The following is a 26427-nucleotide window of genomic DNA, read 5'->3' as shown; positions in this document are numbered from 1 at the left end:
AGACTCCACACGTAATGCCAAAATTAGTAATAAAAAGTACCTCACGGGTCTCGTCACAAGATTGCCCCGGACCACCACGGCAGAGCTGTTCAGTACACTCAGCGACAAGGACTGGCTAAAACCCTCAATATTTATCAGCGTACTGCCACCGCCGTCCATATGAAACGTGTTGCCCACCACCGCAAACACGGAGTGCCAAGACACCCTCAGCGCAGATCTGACAACGTAAATTGCGATTGACGATGCCGTCACGGTCTGAAACACATTGCCACTGAGCACCACCGCGGAGTCATTGGCGATCACCATTCCATTCATCGCAACGCACGACGGGATCCATATGTCCAATCCCGACCGAGGAATCAGCCTCGTGACAGTGAAGCGGTTCCCGCTGATCGTGATGTTCGTGTGCGGTGGAAACCCACCCTCCGGACTGAGCAGCGCGTCACTAAAGGTGCTGCCAGTGACGACGATGTGCAGCGACCCCACAGTGGCGTGCGCGTTGCCCAACAGCAACAGCACGGCGCCGTCCCTCCACGTGCATCCATCGAACGTGATTTTCACCACGTCGCCCGTCATCGCCCCAACCAGCACCGTCAGGCTCATGCCGCCCCCGCTGAACGTCACGTTGCGGTAGCACAGCCACGACAGCCCGCTGCCCACAGACTGCGCAACCTCGGGGTACACCATGTCGCTGATGCACTCACCAACCGGCGGTGGCGGCGGTGTGGGCGGCAGTGGCGGCGACGGCGGTGGCGGCGGGCCAGCAGGCACAGGCGCAGGGACACACACATCGCCGTGCCCTCCAGCAGCGCACTGGCACTTGCAGTCGCTGACCGCCGTCGTCAGCGGAGCAAAGCAGTCGCCGTCCCTCGTGCACTCACCGCACGCGAAAACCGTCGTCACGTTGGTGATGCCGTGGAGCGCCAGTTCTGCCGCCGTCGTCACCTCCCGTCCCGCGACCGTCAGACACCCAGCAACGAACCGGTAGCCGGCGTCAACCCGCGATAGCAGGGATACCGACAACCCCGTCGAGCCCATCTTGCAGCCAGTCAACGTTACCGCACTGCTGTCGTCAATGCTCACAAAAGCGGAGCTACTGTCGTAGAACATCGCACCCACCTCCACGTCGTTGTCGCGCCAATCCAGCCAGCTTGACCGCTGAACAGTCCACAATTCATCGTTACAGATGGCGTAGCGAGCTGAGCCGCTGTTCCCCACCACGCGCAACACGCTGTGATCCGACACGCTGAATCCTTGGTGCTGATACAGCAGGCTTACTCCGAATAACATCGTATTGTTGAGCAGCGCAAAAACGGAGTTGTCACTCACACTGAGACTGTGCACGTAGAACAGGTATTTGTAGCCCTCAAAGCTGCAGTACCGCAAGTACAGCGAGCTGCCACCCACCAGCGTCAGCGTCCCGATCGAGGAAAAGCCAAGTGCATCACGCCTAGTTGTATACGCCTTGACGTTGCTGACCAACAGCGTCGACGCTCTCAACACAACGTTTCCCAGCAAAAACACGCTCCACATGTTGTTCACAGTACCCGATAATTCAAACTCGAAGGATTGCACCGCGTCAACCTCCGTGACGGCGATGTCGCAGTGCTGCGGGAGGGCACGTAAAAAAGCAACGGCGGAGGACCGCAATACCGTCTGGCTCACGCGGATCAGGATGCCGGATGACTCGGTCGCCCCAGCACCCCCAACAAACTGCAGCGCGGCTCCGTCAAGGAATGTGCACCCAGTGAGCGTGATGTTGATGGGGAGATGCAGCGGCATACTGTTGAAGAAGAACGTCAACACGGCACCCACGCCGCTGAATGTCACACCCACGTAGCAGTGGTGCGTATTCCACATGTTAATCGTGAGGTCCGTCAGCGTCTGGTTCACCACGCAGCTCGTGTCGCCGTCGACGGCTCTCTCCGCTACGGGCGGCACAACCGTGTTGGGCACCTCGAGGGGAAGACACGACGCGCCATGCCATCCGTCCTTGCAGCTGCACGAGCACGAGCCGCGGTCCACCGACTCCGTCCCGGGCATGTAGCACGCCGCGTCGTCGTTGCACGTGCCACACCTGAAAAGCACCACTTCCTCCGGAAACAAACCGTCGTACAACAACTCCTCATTACCCTTCAGGTTGCACCCCACCACAAACCGCGCGGGTAACGCAACAATCGTGTTCGGTGGAAGAAGCTTGGCAAAGACAGTGTTTCCGCCCACCTGACGGTTGTGTGAAAGCACCACGGTGGTGCCGCTGCCCGACAGCTGAATTTTGTACTGGGGATACAGAATAGATAATACTGAGGCTGCACCCACGCTGTTGCCCTCCACACGCCACTGCGCACCTCCCTCGAGGGTCACCGAGCCAGACAAATGCAACAGCGCGGGATCAAAAGTTTCCGTCCCGCCAACGAAGGTGCAGTCCGCCACTCGCAGCAGCCCCGCGGAGCTCACGGTGTTATCCCCAAAAAGAATAACGCCATTGACCGCGCTCATCGTGTTGTTCTCCACGTCAATGAAGCCGCCGTTCTTCACATCAACAGCGTAAACGTAAACAGATGATTCCACACCGTCATCATCCTTCGTTGCGCTCAGCGTATTTCCTTTCAAAATAATCCCGCCGCCATCAACAACAACAGCAGCGGAGAAATAAATTGCGTACCAGCTCCCCTCGATGTAGTTGTCGAGCAGCAGCAGCGTCATATTCGCACTGAGAGTAAACTTCACAAATAAAATGGCATGGCCCGACATCGTCACAATCGTACTGCCAACCACCAGTATTTGGGAGCTCACGCCAAAATCACCCTGAAACACCAACACTCCGGAATCCATCATCGAGGAGACCACGCTCACGTGCACGCGCGCACCACTCCCCTTGATCGACAGGCCCACGAGGACGCAATGTAACAGCGTGATGTTGAGTGTCTGCTGTGGCGCGTCAAAATACGACAGGTCCAGCACAATCGCGGCGGTAAAGGTCACGTTGACAAAGCACAGACCACGCACACCGGGATCAGGATAGTCCACGGAGCTGATGCTGCCACCGTGCACGCAGCGGACCTCCGTGTCCCTCGCATCGGGGAGCAGTAACGGTCCAAGGCCGTCCGGAACAGCAGCTGGCAGACACGTGTCACCGTAGCCGCCAGCAGCACACACGCACTCACAGCCGCTGATGCTGCTCGTCTTCGCTGCGAAGCACACGGCGTCCACAGTGCACGCGCCGCAGTCCAATACCGTCACGGGTGGTCCAATATTCAGGTCGACTCTATAATCCGTCACAGGAGAGCCCCTTGCCTCGTTGCACACGCCGTAGATGGTCGGGTGCGAGTCGGATGGTGGTGACCAGTTGCTTGTCATGCGTGCGATGGTCGACGAGTACGAGCCATACGTGAAGTTGTTGTAAAGTATCGACCACACACTCCGATCGCGGAACGCCACGCCGTTATCGTTGGCCACGTACACAACGTAGGCGGTTCGGAACTCGTTGTCGCGGTGCACCAGCCAGCTGCCGTCAGCCACGGTCAGCGTGTTTGCAATGAGCATGGCGAAGCCGAGACGGAAAATGCCGGACACAATCTGCAGCACGCTGCCGCCATCTAAAACAACATCCTTGAACACACACGCGCCCTTGCCATATTCGGTGCTCGGCGCACTCCACGAGCTGTTCTGTATGGAGAACACGGAGCCGCCGCAAACACGCAGGTCCGACGCAAGAGCGTACATCACGTGCGTCTTCGACCTGACAACGCAGCTGTCCATGTAGAATACGCTGGACAGGTTGGCGCCGAGACCGCGCTCCACGAGGATCGCAGCGCACGAACCCCCGCCACACGCCATAGTCGACCGCGTCATGACAAACCGCGTCGACAGCAGCCGGACGCCGTCCAGGACAAGCGCGGGGCCGTACCGGGATCCCGCGTGGCCAGGTGTCGTCGGCACGTACTGCGACCCGCCAACCGTCGCGCGCAGCGTTGAGTTCGCCAGCAGCATACTCGAGTTCGGCGGCATCGCGCCATGCAGCACGATCGTGCCCTCCATCGACGTTACATTCGTCATGCTGACGAGGGCGTACGGCACCAGACGCGCCGTGCTCTCGCTGAGGCCGCCAATCCGCAGCTGCGCGCCGCCCACAAGCACGCAGTGGCGCAGCGTCACGTTCAGTGCGTCAGCAAACGCGTCCATCAAGCGCAGGTCCACCGCCACAGTGATCGGCCCGCTGAACACCACCGAGTCGAAGCACGCCGTCGCACGCACGCCGCCAACCGTCACCGACTCCGTCAGCGTCACGCCACTCATGCAATCCTGCGCAGTATCGCCACCACCGCCGCCGGCCCTCGCAGGCGGCACGTCGAACGGCAGGCACTCCTCACCCACACCGCCGGCACGGCAGCTGCACACGCAGTCGGAGAACGACGCCGTCAGCGCATCAAAGCACGCCAGCGCGGCCGCACAGCCGTCGCACGGCACCACGCTCACGGAGGGCAGACCGGCCGAACGGTAGTCGCCACTGCTCCGCAGCACCCGGCCGCCGGCACGGTTGCACTGCACCGACACGGCGCCGCTCGTGATCGTCAGCCCGGCGACAAGCGTCGCACCAGTGGCAGCGCAGCGCGCAATCGACACGGCGCCGCCGCTCAGCGTCACACCCGACAGCAACGCCACAGACGACGCCTCGCCCACCGCCCACACGTCGTGCATGTCCAGCCACCCGCCGGCACCGATCGTTCCACCGTCGCAGCGCACCAGCGACGACGCGACAGACCCCTCGACGCCCACAAAGCGCAGCACCGAGTCGGACACCGCGAGGCGCTCGCCAAGCACAATGCCGCCGCCGCTGCTCACAACCGACACGTTCGTCATGGAGAACACCGAGTGGCTCTGCAGGCTGAGACGTGACGAGGACGCCACATGCATCGCGGACGCGGTCGGACCGCCCGACGCCTCCAGCAACACGCCGTCAAGCGCCACCGCGCTCGACAGCAGTTTCACGCCGCCGCCAACGTACACCGCCGACCCGCCCGCGTGCAACGACCTCAGCACAGTGTTGCTCACACGCAGCTGCGACTGCAACAGCGATGTCGCGTGCAGCACAAGCGGCGACGCCACAGCGTCCGTCAGCCCGCTCAGCTGGGAGTAGTGCATTGGCCCCGGCGTCACAATCGTCGAGTCACGGACCGTCACGTTCGTGTGTGCCGGCAGGTTGTGTACAAACACAAGCGAGCAGTAGCTCCCGGACAGCCCGCTCACGCTCACCTCCAGGCTCCGGTCACTCGCCGGCTCGCCGCCGTAGCCCCGCACGTAGATCTGCGCACCGCCGTAGCACACGCAGTTCCTCAGTTCGATGCGCAGCGCGCCGGGAAGCATCGCCGGCACGTCGAACACCACAGCCACGCCGTTCGTCATATGCACGCCGTCCATCAGCACCGTGTCCACGGCACGGCCAACCGTGATGGCTCTGTCTACCGTACCGCCCCGCAGTCGCAACACCACCGCATGCGCCGCGGGCACCCACGCCGCCGCCGCAACCAGTGCCAACACAACGAGCAGCGCCACACGCACAGTCAAAATTGCCCTGCACCGCACACGGTGCCGGCTGCGCGGACACGCACCCACCGCAGACCGCATCCACAGACCCAAAGAGGTAATAAAAGGACTGTCGTGGTGTGTCGCACTCGACCCGTCGACCGTAACTCCTGCCTAGCAAATCCCTTCCTAAATATGGCGAATCCAGTGACACGATTCCGCCAGATCGTTATATTAATACTGCTAATCCTAATACTGCAATTAACTCCTAACACCTTGAAACGATAGTTGTGCTGGTCGAGCAAAAGTATCTCTAACTGCAGGGTCAAAAAAGAAATAAAAGCAGCGACAACAGTAACCAAACACAGTGGCACGCAAAAACATCCGGTCATACACAATAACCATCACAGTACAGCCGCCGAAGCTAAGCCGCGCTGACGCAATCAAGTGAGTGACACCATCGCCCTCCCACCTCCCACACAGTCACCGCGCAGAGTGGTGGAATCCCGGCAAAAAGCCAAACGACCACTGGCACCGCTCCTGTTACCGAGTGGCTGCATCACAGGGCGGTCCCGATGCCGTGCACGACACACAAGAGCCGAGGCAGACCGCGTGGCAGCGTTACGACCGCCAGCCATCAAGCGCGTACAAAAGGCGTTGTTGGTGTTGGTGGTGCGGAAGTGGAGTGGAGAGCTCGCCGGCCCCCAGCAGTCAATGCCTCGTTCCTCGTTCACGCGAGTCGGCATTGCACAGCAGGCAGAGGCACCATGCGCGCACGGCATCGCACAAAGAAGGGAACAAAGAAGCACAGCGGCAGCACTTGGTCACGGGGAAAAGAGTCCATGTCGATTGCATTCCGATTGGCTCACAGACGTCCGGATGGTAGTCGTGCAGATGCCGCGCGGCTGTTGTGACTGCAGTGGATTGAGGGGATGATGAAAGGGGTGGAAGACGCGGTGCGGTCCTCATCCATCTCGGTTAACTGTGACACCGGTTACGTCATCCCGTCAGATCGCCTGCAGCAAAGACCGTCACCGTCAGCAGCGGTCGGTGCCTTCCCTCTCCCACTGGGGCGCAACTCCACCGACGCAGTCGCTCGCCTCCTCCCCCGCCAACACAGCGAGGGAACAACGGCAAAAGATGAGACACGCACGGCAGGCGCGCAGTCGCAGAGTCCCATTGCTGCCGCCATGAGCAAACAAGGCTGGCTGCAGGGCGCAAAAAGAAGGGTAAACACCCCATCAAACGCCTTGGCATCACGCGGAAAAACCGCAACCGACACACAAGGCGAAACGCCGTGAAGCAGCCACCAAAACCAAAGCTCCTCCAACAAATCCATCGTGAAGCAAAAAAAAAAAATTCACACAAACTGAAAAAAAGAATGCCGAGGCAGAGGCAATAAATAGTTGTGGTGCGCAGCGGCCGTGGCATCGCACCCTTCCCTCATCTAACGGCACCGCACCACAACGCACCGTGACGACAGCGTGCAATGACGACGACTGAGTAGCACGCACAAAGCGGCATAAACGTTTCATCCCGCACTCGCTCACATTTATGCTCTCAGTATTTGCCGCCAACGACACGGGGAAGGACACAGAAGGGGACTGTCCCATCCATCCACCTTCTGCCCACAACAGACCCTCCCCATCCTCCTCCTCGCCACACCCTGGGTGCCGCGAAACGCCGTCAAGCAAATCCACGTGTATGGAAGCCCCCAATGCGCTGGGCGGAGCTGGCAGCCACCCACACTCACTCTCCCGCACACATCCTCTCCCACAACCTTCCCACACACAAAAGGGCAAAGACATGGAGAAGAAAAGCCCGCCGCACAACGCACGCAGAAGCACCGCCATCCACGTCGCGCCGCAAGATAGAGTCATGCGCACAGCACACACACGGCCGCAACAAGAGCGACGGGTCAAATTCAAATCCACGGCGCTGCACTTTACTTCTCTCTTCTCAGACGAATTGGCGTCTCACACCCACAGTGAGGCACGGCGCACACCATCCGCTCACCTCCAAGTGCACTCAACAGGCCGGGGCACGGCGTCCAGCCAATCTGTTAACATCGCAAAGGCGAACACAAACGATCGTCTTCGCGGAATATCGGTGCCTCTAGCGGGGAAAAAAAAAAGGCAATAGGGGCATGTCAACAGCACGGTCAGCAGAGGGACAAGAAAAGGGACACAAGGACACAAAGTGGCAGTGGACATGGCACAGACAAAAAGGGGTCCGCAGGGATTAAAAAGAAAGAAAGAAAAAAGAAACAAAAGGGTAGGAGTTCAGAAAAACTCCCAAAAACATTTAAAAAAAATGTGTTGATTCGGCAGGACTTTTACTTCATTTGCCGGTTCAGCACAAGACGACCGTGTGTTCTGTATAAATATTACCTGCACCAAAACGAAAAAAAAAAAAAATGAAAAAAAGAAAGTAAAACGAAAAAAATGAAATTGTACTGTTCCACCAGCCCACACAACATCCCTCACTTTCATTGCGGCATCCGGCCTTTTCTTCCAATCCCCCCTTCGTGCAGTCCGTGGGACGCACAGCCGCAGGGCCGGCACCGCGTGTGGGCAACACACAACAAAACAAGAGGGGGAACACGTCACTCATGACAGTGTGCAGCAACCAAAAATTAAAAAAAAAAGAATTACTGAGTATTACAAAAAAAACACGCGCACACACAAAAAAAAAAGGAAAAAAAAGAACCCGCGGGGAATGCGCCACACAATCCCCGTGAGGAGTCGCGATGTCACACTCTTCGGCTCACAAGACTGCCACAAGTGCACACAGTCCCAGAAGACGCAGCAAAACACAAGACACGCACACACGCGCAGTGCTGTCGCCACGTAAATCATGCAGGATCAATTTCGCGTCGGTGATCAGGGCGAGGCGGTCCTCTGGACCCATACTGCCCTCGGATGCTGAGTGATTGGTTTCTGGAATGGAAGTGTCATTTTTGGCGGCAGTGCGTGGACTCAATCCGTCCGTAACATTCTCAGCACTCGATTCACTGCCCGCAAGAACACGGACAGACTGAGAGTCAGTCGGCTGTGCAATTGGAGCCTCTTCAACGTCTGCCAGGGAAGTCGTCAGCTGTGTGGCCGTATGCAATGCAGCTGCCGGCTGTGCAACGTCCAGCTGTCCGACCTTCTGCTTTTCTTCCTCCGTCGTTGTGACTTTCACCGCAGTGTGCAGTTCTTCGGCAGCCGGATGTCGAATAGGGACTGTCCTGGCGTTGAGGTTTCCGAGGTCATCATCATACAGTATGCGGTTGTACAGAAGGACATCAGCCACCGTCACAGGGCTGCTCCCTTCATCTTCCTTATTGCCCGCACCAAAGAAGAAGTGTGAGATCCTGTGTGTACCAAACTGATCAGCGTTACTGTCCTGAGCCATTTCCTCTTCCGTCTCGTATATTTTTCTCCCATTAGCGTACACGAACCATTCATCATCGTTATCCTTTTGCACCGTCACTCGAATTGCCGTGTTTGTTTCCCAATTGCCAACACCACCAGACGGCTTCACCAAAAAATCCTTCTTGTGAAGTGTGAAGTTCCAATTTCTTTCACTCGTGTACGACAGTTGAAAGAGCACCGTGCTGTCCTTGTCGTTCAGCCTCGCACCAATCAAAGGAATGCTGCCTTCCTTCGGCACCTCGTGGATGGACACCGTCGCCGAAAGAGTGAACTTGTTGTTCGCAAAGTAGTACGGCACAGTCTGCCCCGTGTCGCCAACAGGCCACTTCGCCTCTGATCCCTTGAGCGTCACACCGCTCTCCGTGCTGGTCACTCCGCCCCTCACTGTGGCATTCACGCCGAGGTACTCGTCCTTCCATGCAGTCCCGTCCAATGTGCTGGATAAAAAACCAACCAGCCCTTCAGTGGGAACTTTCAAGGCGTTGTCCAATTATTTCCATGTCTTCACCACTTCCTTTATCCGCTTCAGCTGCTCAGTCAGGCGCATGGCGACAAGACTGTATGGCCTGTCACCATTCCTCTTCTCGTACAGTAAAATCAGCTCATCCTTACTTTTCAACAGCGAGCTCGCGGCAGAGTCATCATCTTCACGGGATATCGGCCCAACATCGTGCACACGTGCATTGTCCGTCACCCAAAGATGGAGCCGACCTTTTACACCTTCATTTTCCTCCTTCGGATAAACCGGCGCGGTGATGAGCATCACCTCCTTTCCCTCAATGGTTGCGGTGGTAAATCCACTCTTGACGCCGTCCCCTGTTCGATTATGTGAGTTGCCCCACACGCGGGTAATTGGCTCACCATATGGGTACCAACTGACTCCATGCGAAGTGGACCTGTAAACGTCATAGTAGCCTCCAGCACACTGAGCCATCATGAAGGGTCTTTCGTCGCCTTCGTTTTCTCCCCACTCCACAATGGATGGATCCCTGCAGCCTTTACCAGTCGCTTCGGATGAAAATTCCCATTTGTTCTTTGACGGGGTAAAACTCATAGAGAGTAAAACGCTCTGTCCATCGTTGCCTTTGGCCTGCATGGGAAACACAAGCGTGCCGTCACGCATCACAGCACCCGATCCTCCACCGCCAGTTAACTCGGTCAAGGAATAAGAATCTCCTCTGGGTTCAGGCTTCACCAAATGGGCCTCATTCCACAAAAGTTTCTTGTTGTTTCCACCCTCATTGGCGACAGTTCCCTTCACGAGTAAAAGACCCCGCTCATTCTCACCTTGAAACTGCGGCTTTGTACGGCTTTGGTTTCCCAGGAGCATGTAAACACTGTTCCCAAACACAAGCGTCGTTGGTCGCAACACTTCCGTTGTCCCAAAATTATTCGCGGCGGCGTCCACAAGTTGCATGCAAAACAAACTTATATCCGACGTCGAAATATCCATTGGGTCACCACTTATATTCAGGTGCTTTGAGACAATCCCAGCACGGCGGCCGGCTCCCTTCTCCTCCCCGCACTGCGATTCAGCAACGGCAAATACATCTTCACCCACTTTAACGAGGCCAGGAGCACGGAGCGAGGTGATTTTCCTCCCGGCCTCGTTAAACCCCTTCCAATTAGCGAATGATATCGGCGTCGTCCCTGTGAACGGATCAACAGTGGCCCCTGCCTGCTCGGCGTGCGCAGCTCCACTGCCGCAGCACATCATCACAAGAACGAGGAGCAGCAGCACCGCAGAGCAGAAGAGATGCCGCGACATGTTGCGCCTCTCCGGCTCACTCTCTCTTCCCTCCCTCCTCCTCCCGCGGAATCCGGTCACGCGGCGACGGTTGTGTGTGCGGGGTGCCATCACTGCAGCAACACGTGAGAGCATATAAATATGTGTGTGTGGGCGGTGTGTGTGCTGTTGGTCCTTTCAGTGCCTTCGAATTTCACAGTAGCGATTAGCGCTTGGTTTTTTTCCTTCCTAGCGTGTCTTTGTCCAAGAAGTGGAGAGTACAGCAACAGCGGCAATACATCAGACACGTCAGCGGGGCTAGAGCAGAGCACATCACTCACGCAAGGTGCGGACAAAATAGAATCTGTAAGGGACAACACGGAAAAACATCGCCCACATAAAAAAACAACAACACGGCAAGTCACAGAGGAAGCCAACACACACACACAAATGGACGCGGAATTTTATTACTCGGCGACGCCATTCAAAGTCCGGCCAAAACAGTCCGCAAGTGATACAGTGATCAGCCACACGCTCCCGGTGCACCGCCGCGGCAAGAACGCGGACACAAACGGAATTATCTGCACAAACGTGGGCAGCACCAAATCACAGCACCGCCGCACGACACACGCTCTCTCGGTCCATCCCACGTCCCGCCTCAAAAGGCCTCGGCAAGCACCAATCAACAAAATAATGAGGTGGCAGAAACAAATTCCCTGCAGGCACTTCAGGGCTCCACAGAAACGCCACCAACAGGAGCGTGCATCCCTCTGCTTGCAGCAGTGCACGCCTCTTTGCTCCGGGCCTCTCGGAGCGTTGAACACTACCCGACCATCTCGCGCTCACAAAAAAAGCCGCACGCAGATGCCATTCATTTTCTCCGCGAATGGTGTTGCCGCGCTGAATCATGTGCAAATAATCCACAACACACCACCCAAAGTTTCTTTCCATTGCCACAAAAGAAAAAGGCAAAAATGCTTTGAAAAGTCAACACAAATACCAATTCGCCCTACTCACTGCGCATTGCTCCGCACACGATCGTTGTTACTCGCCCCTCCGCTCTCCTCTCATCCCATTCCCGCCTGCCGGGACTTACATCACAGTCGCAATCCCTCCCAAGAAAGACTTTACCACATGCTGGCACGGGCCACATTTTCCCTTTGCATCCCGGTCTCCCGCCCACAGGAGGGCAAACAGGGAGACTGCGTGCATGTGCGTGTGGATGGCCATGTAAAAAACTCATTGAATTCAAAGAAATACGGCACACAGAGCGACCCCGCCCACGGATTGGAGAGTCCACTCGTACACCGCAGCAGGAAAAGCAAACGCCCTCTTTTTGCTTTTCTGAGAGGCCGATTCATTACCATCACGCCGCCTCAACAGCGTGTACCGGCGAGCGGAGATGATTGCTCAATCGCACCTCGTGTCGGAGGCGCCCACAATGTCTCCCTGCGGCCAATTGCCGTCAGCAACAAGCCGCGTGTCAGAACGCAACACAATTCACCCACTCGCCAATAAAATAAATAAAAACGCATCTCACCGCCATAAAACGGCCATCAACATCCATTTCACGGCGACACCAAATGTCAAGGGATTAACTAAAAAAACAAACACACGGATGTTCTCCCACAATACATTCCAGCAAAGGATAGTCTCTCAGTCCTGAAAATAAACACCGTAAAGTCACAGAAGCCGCCTCATCGCGCCAAAAATCGGGTGATGCCCCTCCTCGCAGTTCTGCTGTCCGCAGACACCGCCCTCTGTGGTGTTTCTGCAAAAGTAAAAAAATAAACGTTCACAAACCAACAGCAAGAGAAGCCTCCACACGCAACGTGTGCATCACCGTGGAGCATCGCTTCTCTCCCTGCAAGTAAAACAGGTGCCGTCACACCATCCGCAAGGATCGCCACAAACACGCCAAATTGCAAAGTACGCAACACACTCCGCCGTGACCATCGCTTTCCCGATACGGCAGCCCACTCCCGTCCACCGTGTCTGCCAAGCAGGACACACCAGGCCTGCCGCTGCAACGCAAAAAAGAATCAGAAATACGCAACGGATCCCGTCGCAGTCGTTGGCTCAGCCGCCGTGTTGAGGTTTGGGATGGGCGGATGGAAGAATAAAAACAAAAAGGCCAAATATCCCCGCGGAATCCCGCATTCCACGCAGTCCCTATGGCTAGAGGATCCTCTAGGGACGCCTGGGGGACGCATCCGCCACACTCACACGCACCATCATTCACGGCTCCCCAATCGAGTCCAGCGGGCCTCGTGAAGCACACGGCGCGCCTCAGTGGCGTGGCGAGCAGCCTTCTCGGAGAAAAAGGACGCGTGACGACGGTTCCCCTCCCCGCTTCACTTTTCTTTTTGTTCTCCTCCTGTTTTTGGTGGCATGTCACAGAAGGGGAGCGCACTTCATGTCCCCGAGCCCTTCTCTCGGTGCACGCACAAAAACGGAGAGGGGAATAATAAACGAGTGGGTCAGGCGGCACGGAGAAATAAATGTGCGGGAAACAAACAAACCAACAAAAAAGAGCCCGACAGATATGCACGCAGCATATCCAGCGGAAACGGGTGTCACCCTCAGTGGGTAACTTAGTAGCCAATGGCGGCGTCGATCGCCCGCCGTGAGAAACAGCGTTGTGCTCATAATATTTTTGGCTTGTTTTCTGCTTCCCTCCCCTTTTATTTCTCCCCCATCCATCATCTTCACGTTTCTTACTTGCTGCCGCTCTCTCCTACCCTCGGCAACACGGCCAAGTTTGGACGCTGCGCCCTCCCCCTGTCAGGCCAAATATATGGTTGCGCTCTTTAAAACCCATGGCGTATTCGCTTAAATATCATTTGTGTAAATATAAATAAAAAACTTTTAATAATTAAAGTAAAAAATAAAACGAAATAAAATAATAAAAACACAAAAAATTGCGACTGGCGCCAGTTCATCTTCCTTTCGTCCTTACAGGATGCAAAAGAGTCCTGTCGTACTCAACCTTTGGAACCCCTTGCTCCTCGTCATTCCCGTAGGCCCGAATGCGCTGTATGCGTGCCTCATCCTTCACCCAAAAGTCTGCGGGGACCATGCCGTCATATGGCTCCTTGTACCCGCCACTGTACACCCGTGGACGGTTCCACTTCATCATGGCATATGGTTGGTTCGTCATCAAAGACTTGACGCGACGGCACCAGAGAGCGTCCGGTGGCTCCATCTCATTAGAGAAACGAATATTATAGTTGCCGCGATGCACAAATTTGCCGCATAAAACATTCCGCTCTTGAAATCCAAGCAAACGGAGTCGTAAGCTGTAGTCGACATCCTCCACGCAATCTGGGTAGAAGTTCTCTTCAAAGTATTCCACCGTGCTGATCGCCAGGCGTGTCAACATAACAGATGTAAAACAACTGCTTTTGTAATACGCGCAAAATGCCCGTAATGCTTCGAAAACGCCTTTTCACGCTCCTTCACAGAGGAATAACGGATGCGGTCAGGCAGCAGCGCAGACGTCGACAATCGGTCATCGTTCACCGTGGAGCGCAGCACCCTCAAGCCCCGTCGCAAAACAGGACTGTACTCGCTCGGCTCATTCGCCACCTCCGCCGACAACTCATCCATGCGAGCGGCATCATGCCTCGTTATTTCATGCACATCGCGTAGAAGGTTGGGAAGAAGACCGGGTGAAAACTCTACGTCCCTGTTTGTTACAAAAACAAAAGGCACTTCCTCGCGCGGCAGCGAGAGTGCAAGTCGTGACCCGATTTTCACCGCAGCGCTGTACCCGATGTTTTCCGGGTGACGACTCACAACCAGGCGTCCGGACCACCCATAGACCCTCTCGAGTTCCTGCAGGCACAACGACAGCATCGCCTCCCGCCCGTTCTGCACCAAAACCAACAGCCGGATGGGCACACTGATGTTGCACATCATCCTCCAGGAACGACGGAGCCTTCACAGAAGTAAAAACAAAATAAAATAAAAAATGATTGTAGTGGTGCGACACTGTTGACCGCAATGATTCCCTCGGAAGAAAGGCGTTCCCTGACCAGACCCTGCAGTCACACACAAATATAAAAATCGTTAAAATACTCCCTAACATAATTCATCATAAACGTAATGCGCCAATTACCCTCAATTATTTCTTCCATTTTCCCTTCGAAGCCTTTTTGCTTCACAAATTTAAAACTCCTACGACATTTTCTAAAACTTCTTTCAATATTGACACTTGGTACTGCCGCACCTTTTCCGTTCCACAACGCCGCTATTCCGCGGCCTTCATCGTCGCTCACATTATTGGAATTGACGACATCACATCTCTGCCAGTCATTCATCGGCGTGCTGTCTGCGTGCTGCACATAAATAATATCCCACGAGAATTATTGGGACAATTCCTCCCAACCATTACAATATGCCGCCAGACACTCAGTGAACTGCCGCACAGTGCCGGCGGTGGTGTGGTGCCCACCCGCCATATTCATCCGCAGCCCAACCAGTGTCATTGGATTTGAGTCCACAAAGAAAAAGCCGTCCACCAGCGGAAAGTTCGTGGCCCACGGTGTGTGCAGCACCCCGTACTTTATTTTACGGATCGTTTTTTCATATTCACTCGGCAGCAAGCCTTCATCTCCCTTGGGATGCAATTCAGGGGCCAACGTCAAGACGCAGGGCTTTGCTTGACGTCCTGTTGGCGGCTCAAACTCCGTGGGTTTCGTCGCCATTGCCTTGGCAAAGGCACTCTCCGTGAACGATTCCAAAGCAAACCATCCAAAAAATATTGGCAAAATATTATCCCTCGACGCCAACATCAGCCCCAAAAGGCTATTTTATTCTGCTACACTTGGGAGGCGTCCCAATGTCCGTTCCTCGAGGCAATCAGATATCGGTGCATTGAAAAGGATAACACCGCCTGCGTATATTTTCCGAACAACCTTCACAAGCCTGTGGGACGGATCCTCAGAAAACCATGGCGACTCACCTCCCCGTGAAAAGTGCCCTTTCACAGTTACCTCGCTGATCGATTGCAATGCAAACTCCACCGCTCCACAGCGTCCATTAAACGCCTCCTCATCAAAGTCATGACGTGGAATCGGTCCCAAAAGATACATGTGCTTTTGACCTCTTTCCAGTATTCCGCTTTTTTCTCTTTGGTCACATCACGCGTCATCCAGGCGCACATCGCCTTCACATCCACCTCGTCGGGGCAATTCACGATGACTCGCGCGGCTTGTAGCTGCTTCCCCCACTCATCATAGTTGGCTACCTTTGGGAATGGCACCGCAACCATGCCCCATCCAGAAGAAGGCGCAAAATGTCTCGGTGGCGGCGTTCCCTCCTTTGCCACATCGTGGATAATATACACATTTCTCCCATGCCCCCCTCAAACGTCTCAACTCCGAGACGCACATGTCCTCATCGCTGTATGTTGTCACCGCTCTGGTGGTCTTGTCAGACACGTACGCATCTCCTCCACCAAAACAGTGGAATACCACTTGGAGTTTCTCGGCATCGTAGTGCAGCGGCTGGTAGAGGAGGTACGAGCCGGCATTCACCGACTTCCCGATCCCGGGCGTCCCAATCAGCACACGCCGCTTTGGCTTAAAGTCGGTCCCACCGTGAGGGCTGGACCACGCGGTTACATCGCCCTTGACGATCTGCCACACTCGATCCACCGCACAGTTTACAAAAACGTCCTCAGGAAGATCCTGTATCGTATTTCACGAGTACGGCCATCCCTTCTCCGAGGTGAGCACCATCAGCACGGGAGGTGCTTCACCGGATTGCTGCACAGCGTCATTCTCTTCGATAGCGTCGTCAGCTTTCTTGTACGACCATGACTGTTCTGGCCTCCCCTCATGCATCTCCATTTCAGTCATCGTTTTCTTTCGCTCCACGCCGTCCGGAAGATCCACCGCATGGCTCCGCCCCGCATTTTGCACAGACTCGTACAATCCCTCCAGTTTCTCCGGTGCGCTCGTCGTCGTTGGGTTCCTCGCCTCCTCGGCAGCCGCATCCAAGAAATGTTTATTGAAGTTATGAACAGTTGCTTTTTACCTCCGCAGCAGCCAATGACCGCCCCGGTAGATTGTTGACACCCTTTGCGCAAAGCTTGCGTATATCCTCATCGAAGATCACTTCACCCTTTACAGCTCGGCTCATACTCAAATAATGACCTGATGCCTGTATTTCGTTCAACGCTCCTTTATCACGGATATACTTCGTGGGGTCCTTGAAAACTCCTCCAGCAAGACATACCGATTGGTGTCCACAACGCCCCTGCCGTCCGGTTCCCTCGTAAGAAAGTCGTTCAGCCTCATTTCATTGACGTGAACTCTTCCTTTAAACAGTACCTCCTCGATATCAGTGCAAATGGTAAATTTCATTTCTTGCGTTCCTCTTAGCCTTTCCGCTGCCTCCCGCCTCGCTTCTGTCAGTACCTGCGTGAGTACTCCGTTTGGTGTTCTCCTTGCAAGAGGGGTGATCGTATACTTTTCTTTCATATTCCCTACGTTGCCCGAGAGAGAGCGCACCTTCGTGAAGAGGCCTAGTAATGGCCTCCAGCGCTTGGTGCGCAGTTAAGTTAAGAATTTCTTCAAGAGGCCGCTGGTCTTGTACGTAATCATCCGGATCCTGAACAAACATCTCCATCGTCACATTGTAGTCTTTCATCAACGGCCGCCCTGCCGCCAACATAATTCCAAAGGAAATCACTCAGCCTCATGTTGGTGCTGCTCATGGTCCACTGCGGCCACACTTTACTCCCCGCCACATGTCGAGCTGCAGCGTCGGAACCATCACAAGAGCCACGGCGAGGTGCCATCACAACACCCGTGCGGTGAAGCATCCCACTCGCACCGCCCAACTGCGGCCAGCAGGCACCGCTGGCTCCAAAGGACAGTCGCGGCTGTCTCGTCCCGCTGTCCCAATGGCGTTGGGCGCGGCACTCGCACGGCTCGGTGGTCGGTGCGTCATGCAGCCGCACTGCAACGCCTGTCGGTGAAGCAGTCAAGGCCCACCGCTCCCGCAGCAACGCAACGTGCAATCGGCCACAACACCGCCACATTATCGCCCTTTTTCATTTTGTTTTATTCACGTTGCCCGTCTGTTTGCCCCATCACTCACACAAAAAATAAGTGCACACCCTCACAAAAGGGAAGGAACAAAGAGAAAAGGAGGCACGATCCCACCGTCCCGCCGCGGGCCAACACTCCTCTCCACCCACCACCATTGCCGCACAGGAGACCGCAGTCACATCGCAGAGTCAACACCACAATGTGCACCACACCACCGTGCAGTGAACGATGGGCGAGACGCAGCCATGCATCGCCCGCTCCATTTTACCACCACTCAAGTATTGCGTGCCCGCACAAAATAGCAAAAAGAACCAGACCGCACACAAACCCAATCATTCCCCTCACTCGCTGAAGCACATTATTCGCATGGAGTGACAACATTTGGGGACACACCAGCAGTAGCAGACTGCATGGAATTTCCCTGCCAACCCTGTGAAGAGACACAACTCTGCGGGGCCAACGTGACAGCCCCTCGGTGTTGTCTGCGGTTCACATGGCAGGAATAATCCCACGCACGCATAGTTCCGTACACCTCGCTGTTTGAGTGCACATCAACTGAACATGTGAAAAAAATACCTGCGCGCAAGATGGAATTAAATACGTGAAGAAGTCGGCCTGCTTTCTCCGATGGCATTGGCAAGCGGTCCCACACAATCCAATCAAGGTAGCACGCCGGACAGAATAGCGTCCGTCAATCAATAAAAAAATGCGACACTGAAAGGGAGCAGAGACGAGTTGGCGCATGCGATTCCCAGTGACAACTGTGAGCATACCCGCCAGCACCGACTGAGGTGCCGAGGAACACTTCAGTGTAGAACTGGCCGTCAGGCAGAGAGGACAAATAAAACAAAAGGGCAGCAAACCCTCTCGTTCAATGTCTTCTGACCACAACACCAGAATCAAAATATCATGGACGATAAGAGTGGCAACGCCTCCTCAAAAACATCTTGTCAAGAAGCCGCAGGACCTCAGGAAGAGAGGAAGGCAGCGGCAGCAGCCACAGCGGGGAAGGCAATAAAACGGCTGGCAAGCACCTTCACGTCGACGCACACCACATCCGAGTGGGCTGGGAGCACAGATCGAGCCACTCGGAAACACACGCATCAAATCCGCAAAACAAAGTCGCGTTGAATCGACAGGAACTCCCCGCCCAAAACAAATTTAAAAAGTGGCGTTTTTCAAGAGGGATTCGCTTTTCCGACGACGGCACGGACGCCTCGCAGAAACTTCTTGCAAATCTCCCTCCGCAGGTCCGCATGAAAACGCAGCGGAATAAAAAGAGAGCGCAACGACGCAAAAAAATAATCCTCCTAACCGACCAGGTGGCAGGCCGCCCTCGCGCAAGTGGACAAAACACAACTTCACTCCGATCTTGTCGTGGTGGTCGTCTCGCAACATTTTCTTCCTTCTCGTCGCAGTGCACATCCCCTCCCACAAATCATTTGTACGGGCCATGTTCCTGCGGCCAAACATCACGCTGCCGGATCCCGCAGCACAGTCCTCGGCACAGAAGTGAGGGGAGGAAGAGGGACCGCAGAAGGTGCGAGCAAATCCGAATTCGGAGGCGGTCGCCGCAGTGAAGACTGACGTCCCACGCGGTGTCCCTTTTCTGGGTCCGGCCCCCACCGTGCCATGCTCTCAGCGTGCGGTGCGCCGGCCGCTCCGAACATCCACACGTGCTTGCGTCTCGCCGTCGCTCCCAGCCCCGTTCGTTGGCTGCATCGGGGATGCCGCCATCCAGAGACGGGCATAAGGACGTTGCATCCAACAAAACCTTCAGAGGCACCCGCTGGGCCAACGACAACCATCACTGCGGGATGTGTGGCCCTTTCGCCGCTCACCTCAAATCGCACTTCTACGTCTCCTCGAGCAGCAGCAGCAGCATAAATACACCGGTCCACTAGAGGCCGTCACCAGCCATTGCAGGAAGACCACTGTAACCCAGTGCTATGAAACCCGAATTGCATTGACGGGCCACTTCGGAAAATCCTGTCGCATCCTTCCCCATTATGCGGAAACACATCCGTCGTGCATGTGTCCACCGCAGCCAAATGAATCCGGTCCAAATACCATCCAAATCAAACTCCCCTTTCCTCGAGCCATTCCTTTACTCCATACGCCCTGACCCTCATCCGCACGTGCCCACTCACACAAACCGCAAAAGAATGGTGGTGGCCGCCCAACGCTCCGGAAAAACATGTCCAGCACGAACGCGCATAACAAATGACACGCGCGAGCGCACGGCACAACGGCGGAGAAGCGCACACCGAAAGGATGCGGTCCTCCACAGCAGTCGCAGGAAGAGTGACTCACGGTGCGCGCTCCCTCTCTCCTCCTTCCCTTCATGCCAACGGAGGAATCAGCCGCCACCCGCAGCCGCCAGCACACGCTACAAAAAAAGCATCCAAATCCACTGCAATGTGCATTTTGTGCATGTTGTGGTTGTGTGTGCCTGCAGACACACAAAGCAAAGAAGTAAAAACAGGAGCAGAGCAATTGAGGAGACGCACAAACCAAAATGTACAGCAGAGGTGCATGGCAGAAATAAAGAGAAAAAGACTGCTCAATCTCATGATATTGCACTGCAGACCAAAGCAGCGGCAATTCATTAAAAAATTAAATGAGAATAAATAAATAAAAAATCATCCTCACCCTTCCACTCCTCACACTTTGGAAAGAATTTTAAAAAAAGAAAATGAAAAATGTCGTCCTTTATTACGGCCACACCCAAATGATAAAAAAGTAAAAAAAAAAAAGAAAGAAAAATAAACTCGCAGAAAAAGCACCTAACTACCATGCTGCTCCAGAAAGTATCTGCATATTTTGTCCGAAAATAAATTTTAAAAGATATTTAAATGTCTTTCAACCGTCCGACCCTCCGTGTGTCCGCACATCGTTTATATTTCATGGGGTCATCCGCGTGTTGCTGCTCCCCTCAGCCCTCCCATCGGCGCGTGAGTGCGGCCCGCAGAGCACAGTCACTCGTATGTGTGGGGACTGAGAGAAGCACGCAGACATGACGGCAGTCGCGTCACTCCATCGGGAGAGTGAGCGCAGCAAAAGAAAAAGAAATCATCGGAGGGGAGAGAAATGCTCACGAGGCCGACACCGAAGGGTGCGCCACCGCGTGAAATAAACACGCAAAGCAAAACAAATCCTTAAAGAAAAACACGGCGGCAGGGTGTGGCTGTGTGTGTGGCGCTGCGGGTGTCTGCCCGCCCTGGCCGCAAGAAAACAAACAAGAGGGAAGAAATGTGTGCTCCGCCCCACAGGCCCTCGTCGCACGCCCACACGTCACGGCTCCCTCAGCGCGCCGTTCGTCGCGGCCCCTCCTCATGCGTGCAGCAGGCGAGGCGCACAGGGCCGTCGTCGTGAGCGTGTCGGTGGGTGTACGAGTGGAGCAGTTGGGCGGGAAACACACGGCACCCCTCGCAGGAAGAGTGCAGCAACAAACAATTAAAGAGGGAAGAGTGGAAAAGAAAACGTCCACAGTGATTGCCCCCGAAAAGCAAAAAAAAAAGCAATAAAGAGTTTTGAATAAAAGACACACAAAAATAACATTAAAAAAAAAGCGAAGAAAAAAATCACACAACCAGAAAAAACAAGAAAAACATTTAAAATATTTTAAAGCAAACAGCAAAGAAAAATTAAAAACACTTAAAACAATCATAAGAGAACAAAAAACAGAAACACTTACGGTGCTCCGCCCATGCAGCCAGGCAGGACGGCAGCGGTGCGTGTCGTGCAAAAGAGAGCACCAACGGGCCTGCATGGGTGTGCATGCATATATACAATGGGCACATTATTGTGTGTGCTTCGTGGGGTAAGGTGAGGGCGAGAGTCCATGCAAGGGGACACACACACAGAGAGTGAAGGACGAGTGTGTGTGCGGGCGGTGCACGGCTCTCTCTCCCTCACTCTCACGCGGCCACCACCGCAGCAGCCGCCGCATACGCAACAACAAGAAGAAGCAAAAGAGGGGAGGTGGTGTGGGATGCATCCGTGTTTTGACTGTAGTTCTTCTCATTTGCTGGATTTGTCTTTGGCTGTTGAGTTTTTATCCCATGCGTTGTTGTGTTGGATACCTCCGAGAGTGCTCCTCCACTGCGTTGAGATTCTGTATTTTGGTCCCCTGATGATTTTTTTGTCTCGTTCGTTTGTGAATGGTCATTTTTCTTTTGTTCTTCCAAAGAGTCTTGGAGTTCATCTCCCGCGGCGTCGTGGCCAAGACTGTGACCCCCTGCTGAAGCAGAATTGTTTCCTTGCTCTTTCAGTGTGGATGACACCGTTGGCTGTCCTTCGGGCGAAGAGTGCCCTGACTCCCTGGTTCTTTTTGTGCCAAAACTTCCTCTGGGGATGCAATCTGCTCATCGGATGAACACTGACCGGGGCTGTTTTTCCATCGCCACCTTGACTTGAGGAAGTAACGACAGAGCGAGAGTCCGGAGGTTCACTTCCACCACCAACCGAATGACCAGCACCGGGAACAGCAGGAACAAGACCGGAAAAAGCAGGATCGGGACCAGCAGGACCATGACCAGGAATAGCAGGACCAAGACCGGGACCAGCACCGTGACCGGAAAAAGCAGCAGCAGCACCGGGACCAGGAATGGCAGCACCGGGATCAGCAGCACCATGAATAGCAGCACCAAGACCATGACCAGCAGCATCAAGACCGGAAAAAGCAGGGCCGTTACCGGGAACAGCAACACCAGGAATAGGAGCATCAGGACCACGAACAGGAATAGCAGGACCATGACCATGACCGGCAGGACCAAGACCGGGATCAGCAGGACCATGACCGGGAATAGCACCAGGAACATGATCGGGACCAGCAGGACCATGTCCAGGAATAGCAGCACCAACACCGGAAACAGCAGGACTGGGAACAGAAGCTCCAAGACCATGACCAGCAGCACGAAGACCGGGACCAGAAGGACCTGGACTGGGAACAGCAACACCAGGAATAGGAGCATCAGGACCACGAACAGAACCAGGGACAGGAACAGCAGGACCAGGAACAGGACCAGGGCCAGGAACCGGAACAGCAGGACCAAGACCGGAAAAAGCAGGAATAAGACCCGTGGCTCCACTTAAAGGTGAATCAGTAACTCCTGGAGAAGGAACTTTTCCTTCACGAGCTTCGGCTTGCATAGCAGAGATAAACGATGCTGACAGCAAAAGCGGTGTGGATAAGTTTTTAATGGATCCGTTTGACAAAAACGACGTATTCCTTCCAAACCCTCTCGACGCCATGTAGTCGCCCAGTGAATTGTTGTCAGGGTTCCTCGCATAAACTCCGCTGGCACCGCACCACAGCACGCAGAGGGCACAAACCAGCAGCACACGGCCAGTCATCATCATCGCCATCACTCCTGTCACTGCGTGCAGCCTTCAGCACAAACTAACAACACGTCAACGCAGAGTGAAAGCAAAAGGGGAAAGACAAGTCACAAAGCCACGCACAGTGAGAAATGATAGCCGCTTGCACACACCATGAGGCAGTTGGAATCAGTAAAGAGGGGGGAAACACACACCGCACCGCAAGGCAGAAATTTAAAAAAAGGAAAAGCTGGGTTAAGAGTCCGGCAAGACTCCCGGAAAAAATGAATAAAATTGATTAGTTCGTAATTTTATTTCATGTGACATGCAGTAGAATATAGACGACCGTGTGTTTGTGTATACATCTTCCCCGCAAAAATAGCAGAAAATAATGAGAAAAAAAGAGAACTTGCTGCTCCACCAGCCCACACAACATCCCTCACACTTCATTGCGGCATCCGGCCTGTTCTTTCAGTCCTCGTACGTGCAGTCAGTGAGACACACAGCAATGGGGCCGACACCGCGTGTGGGCAAAAAAGAAAACAAAATGGAAAATACGTCACTCATAATGATGTGTAGAGCAGTTAAACAGCCATTGGGAAAGCACAAAGATAATTATTATTCCTATAAAAGACAAGCAGCAATAAAGAAAGAAAACAAGCAAAAAAAATTTATAATGAGGTCCTTGACAAAATTCGGTAAGCCCCAGCGATGAAGTCGCACCTTGTCGCGGTGCTGGAGCCTTGGTTGCATATAGGAACTCCGCAGCAGGGCGTTGCTGCGAGCACGACGGAGACCAAGACGACTCCGCCCCTCGAGAGGGTTCCACGCCATGCCCGGTGCGGGGAGGTGAGGCGGTCTGCCCGCAGGCTGTCGGACAAAACTGCACGGCCGTTTCGTGGCGGTCACTCCGTTGATATCACCCGTTGCGGTGACGTTCACAAGAACCCTGGCACCGAGGAGGATGGCTGCATCACTGTTTGGCGGCTTAACATTGCAGGCCTCTCGTCCGTAAAAAAGATTGCATTTGCTGCGTGTTTGGAGCTGCATCAACCTGACATCGTTCCTTTTTCCAGGAAATAAATGACCGTAGAGACGTAGCGACAAAACTATATGGCCATAATGACTGCCTTCAGGCCTCACTGGGCGCGGTGGTGGCGTTGCCATTCTGGTGCGCCACTCTCTGCCGTGCGAGCGCCTGTCGCTCCCTGGAACTGACCTCCTGGAAAACATTGCTGTCCGTGTATTTCCACCGGGCTGTCGCAGCATTTGCGTGGTGAATCTCTACAACCCTCCCACAGCAATTGGTCAATAATACGCATTTATCAATATCGTTTGTCGCTTGTGCCCGAAGAGATTATCACGGGTGACCTGAATTTACATCATGAGCTTCGGGACAGCCACGTGTACCATCAACGACTGGAGGCGATAATTTCGCCGCTGTTCTAATTGATTTGAATTTTGAGCTGGCAAATGACACGGCGCAGACAACACGGATCACACATCGTAATGTCTCGTCCCCTGACGTGACTGCGTATTGCGCCCCACGCATCTCCCACCGGGCATCCACCCCCTTACATGGACTCGGACCACTGCTGAATATCTTACTCGGTAGAGATGGACGATGGCATTCCGCGACTGGCCAACACGCTGCCTCGGCGGGAGAAAGCCACCTTTGCCCTGCGCAAAGCGGAATGGCCTGCTTCCACCTCGTTGTGTGAAACCCTCCTCGCCACCGTGTCCACATGGTTGGACATTCGCAGAGGCATCTTACGAGCGGCTAAGCGTCACATCCCGCGCGGCAGCCGTGACAGCTCCAAAACGAATATGGACACACGAAATGGTGCAAGCCGAGACCGCCGCAGAAGCAGCATACAAAGCACACACATTGCCTTTCCTGGAAACGTGCTACATTTTACCGAATGTACCCGAAAAAAGGGAGGAACGAAATCAAGCCTTACGCCGTAGTTTCATTAAACTTTTTGAATCCCGTGTGGAAAAACTTGGAGCCTCATCCAGCCCGAGGTGGCGATATCTTCGCGGCATGGCGGCGCCGCATCCTCATCCCCTGGAATCGGTTGTGCTCCGCACTGAACTTCGGACCGCGTTTGCGTCCTGCCTCGGCAAAAGGCAAATCTGATCGTCCTTCATTTTGTGCGGATTCACGTGCCATACCGCCTTATACTGCTGCTGCTGCACTCCATTGGTTCCTGGTGACTGGGAAATGGATCGGCCTCTCACGCTGTATGAACTTGACGTGGCCATCCGTGACTCTTTGCTTGGCTCAGCCCCTGGCCACGACAACATGTTGAATGAATTCCTTCACCGTCTCGGGCCCGTTGCGTGCGGCACTCTTAGAACGATGATCCACAACTCCTTTGCAAACGGCAGCCTGCCTGGCTCCTGGAATACGGTGGACAATATTCGCATTTCCAAACCTGAGAAGGATCCATGCCGCCCAGAGAGTTACAGACCTATCAAATCACTCTCTGTGTTACTAAAGTTAACCGAAGGAATGATTCACCGCCGTCTGTCAGCGTTATTGCCGCACCACCCACGTCAATTCGGATTTGCACCTCCGCGTTCTACGTCGGACGTGGCGACACTTGTCATCGATAAAATTACCCGTGGATTGAATGAGTTCAGCACTGTGGAGTATGACCGCCCTGGAGACGACGCCCCCACACGGCACCCTCGTCGCCATCGCTCGTTCGTAGTCTTGATTGACATTTCGACTGCGTTCGACACCACTGACCATGGGAAATTATTCGGCATGCTTGACAGACTTCCGCGCCTTGGCCTCGAACCAAACGCTGGCCGCACAACTACCTGCGGGGCCGCCATGTTAGGGTGTGCACTCGCGAACAGCACTCCCGGAAACAACTCGCCTCAGCTGGAGCACCACAAGGCGGCGTCCCGGGACCCCAACTCTTCCTCCGCCATGTGGATGACCTGCTGCGCCGCCTGGGCAGCATATATTCTGCCTCCGCATTCATGCACGCTGACGCCCTCACACTTGTTGCCTCAGGTGCGGACATCCATGCATGTGCTGCGGCAATGCAACCGCTCTTGTCTTTTGTGGCCACATGGGCTGCCGAGCACAGCCTAAAAATCAACGTCGCTAAGAGCGAAGCTGCTCTATTCTACATCACTTCACACACACACTGTCTGACGAGGAAATGGTCGATCTCCATCTTGTTAGCGGGAACCTGCGTATTTATTCACGCTCAGTGCGCTTACTGGGCACAACGATTAATCGCCTTCTTAATTTTGGCACGCACGCCTCCGCCGCTGCAAAGCAGACCACGCCACGCCGCCATCAGCCGCGTCTGGTCGCACGGGCTGGTGCGTCCCATCACACCATGCGATCCTT

General features: G+C 54.7%; 3 protein-coding genes and 3 pseudogenes across 3 annotated transcripts, besides 10 other annotated features; all 6 read right to left on the bottom strand.

The window, feature by feature from the left end:
* Positions 1 to 5628, bottom strand: Tc00.1047053510497.199 (dispersed gene family protein 1 (DGF-1), putative; the record flags this gene model as incomplete). The annotated part of the gene is made up of 1 exon (XM_811678.1): positions 1 to 5628. A coding segment is annotated over one exon (5628 nt), but the record flags the coding sequence as incomplete, so codon positions are not given.
* Positions 1 to 26427: part of a sequence feature (areas not merged during assembly with more than two copies in the genome that could not be assigned to a particular haplotype) that runs on past the window's edge.
* Positions 709 to 759: a microsatellite.
* Positions 5970 to 6308, bottom strand: Tc00.1047053510497.190 (uncharacterized protein; the record flags this gene model as incomplete). The annotated part of the gene is made up of 1 exon (XM_811677.1): positions 5970 to 6308. One exon carries the CDS (start codon positions 6306 to 6308, stop codon positions 5970 to 5972), a length of 339 nt encoding a protein of 112 aa, XP_816770.1.
* Positions 7930 to 7971: a sequence feature (T-rich).
* Tc00.1047053510497.170 lies at positions 8293 to 10827 on the bottom strand (annotated as a pseudogene).
* Positions 13521 to 13592: a sequence feature (T-rich).
* On the bottom strand, positions 14047 to 14592 carry Tc00.1047053510497.160 (beta galactofuranosyl glycosyltransferase, putative; the record flags this gene model as incomplete). Its single annotated transcript, XM_811676.1, has 1 exon — positions 14047 to 14592. The coding sequence occupies one exon, from the start codon at positions 14590 to 14592 to the stop codon at positions 14047 to 14049; it is 546 nt and encodes a 181-aa protein (XP_816769.1).
* On the bottom strand, positions 14791 to 17352 carry Tc00.1047053510497.130 (annotated as a pseudogene).
* Positions 20340 to 20375: a sequence feature (AT_rich).
* Positions 20469 to 20502: a microsatellite.
* Positions 21237 to 21424: a sequence feature (T-rich).
* Tc00.1047053510497.114 lies at positions 21651 to 23102 on the bottom strand (annotated as a pseudogene).
* Positions 22317 to 22483: a microsatellite.
* Positions 22580 to 22756: a microsatellite.
* Positions 24199 to 26427: part of a mobile genetic element that runs on past the window's edge.

The sequence above is a fragment of the Trypanosoma cruzi genome, genomic scaffold (genome assembly GCF_000209065.1).
Source record: "Trypanosoma cruzi strain CL Brener 1047053516767 genomic scaffold, whole genome shotgun sequence".
Lineage (NCBI taxonomy): Eukaryota > Euglenozoa > Kinetoplastea > Trypanosomatida > Trypanosomatidae > Trypanosoma > Trypanosoma cruzi.
This window is presented reverse-complemented; position numbering and strand designations above follow the sequence as displayed.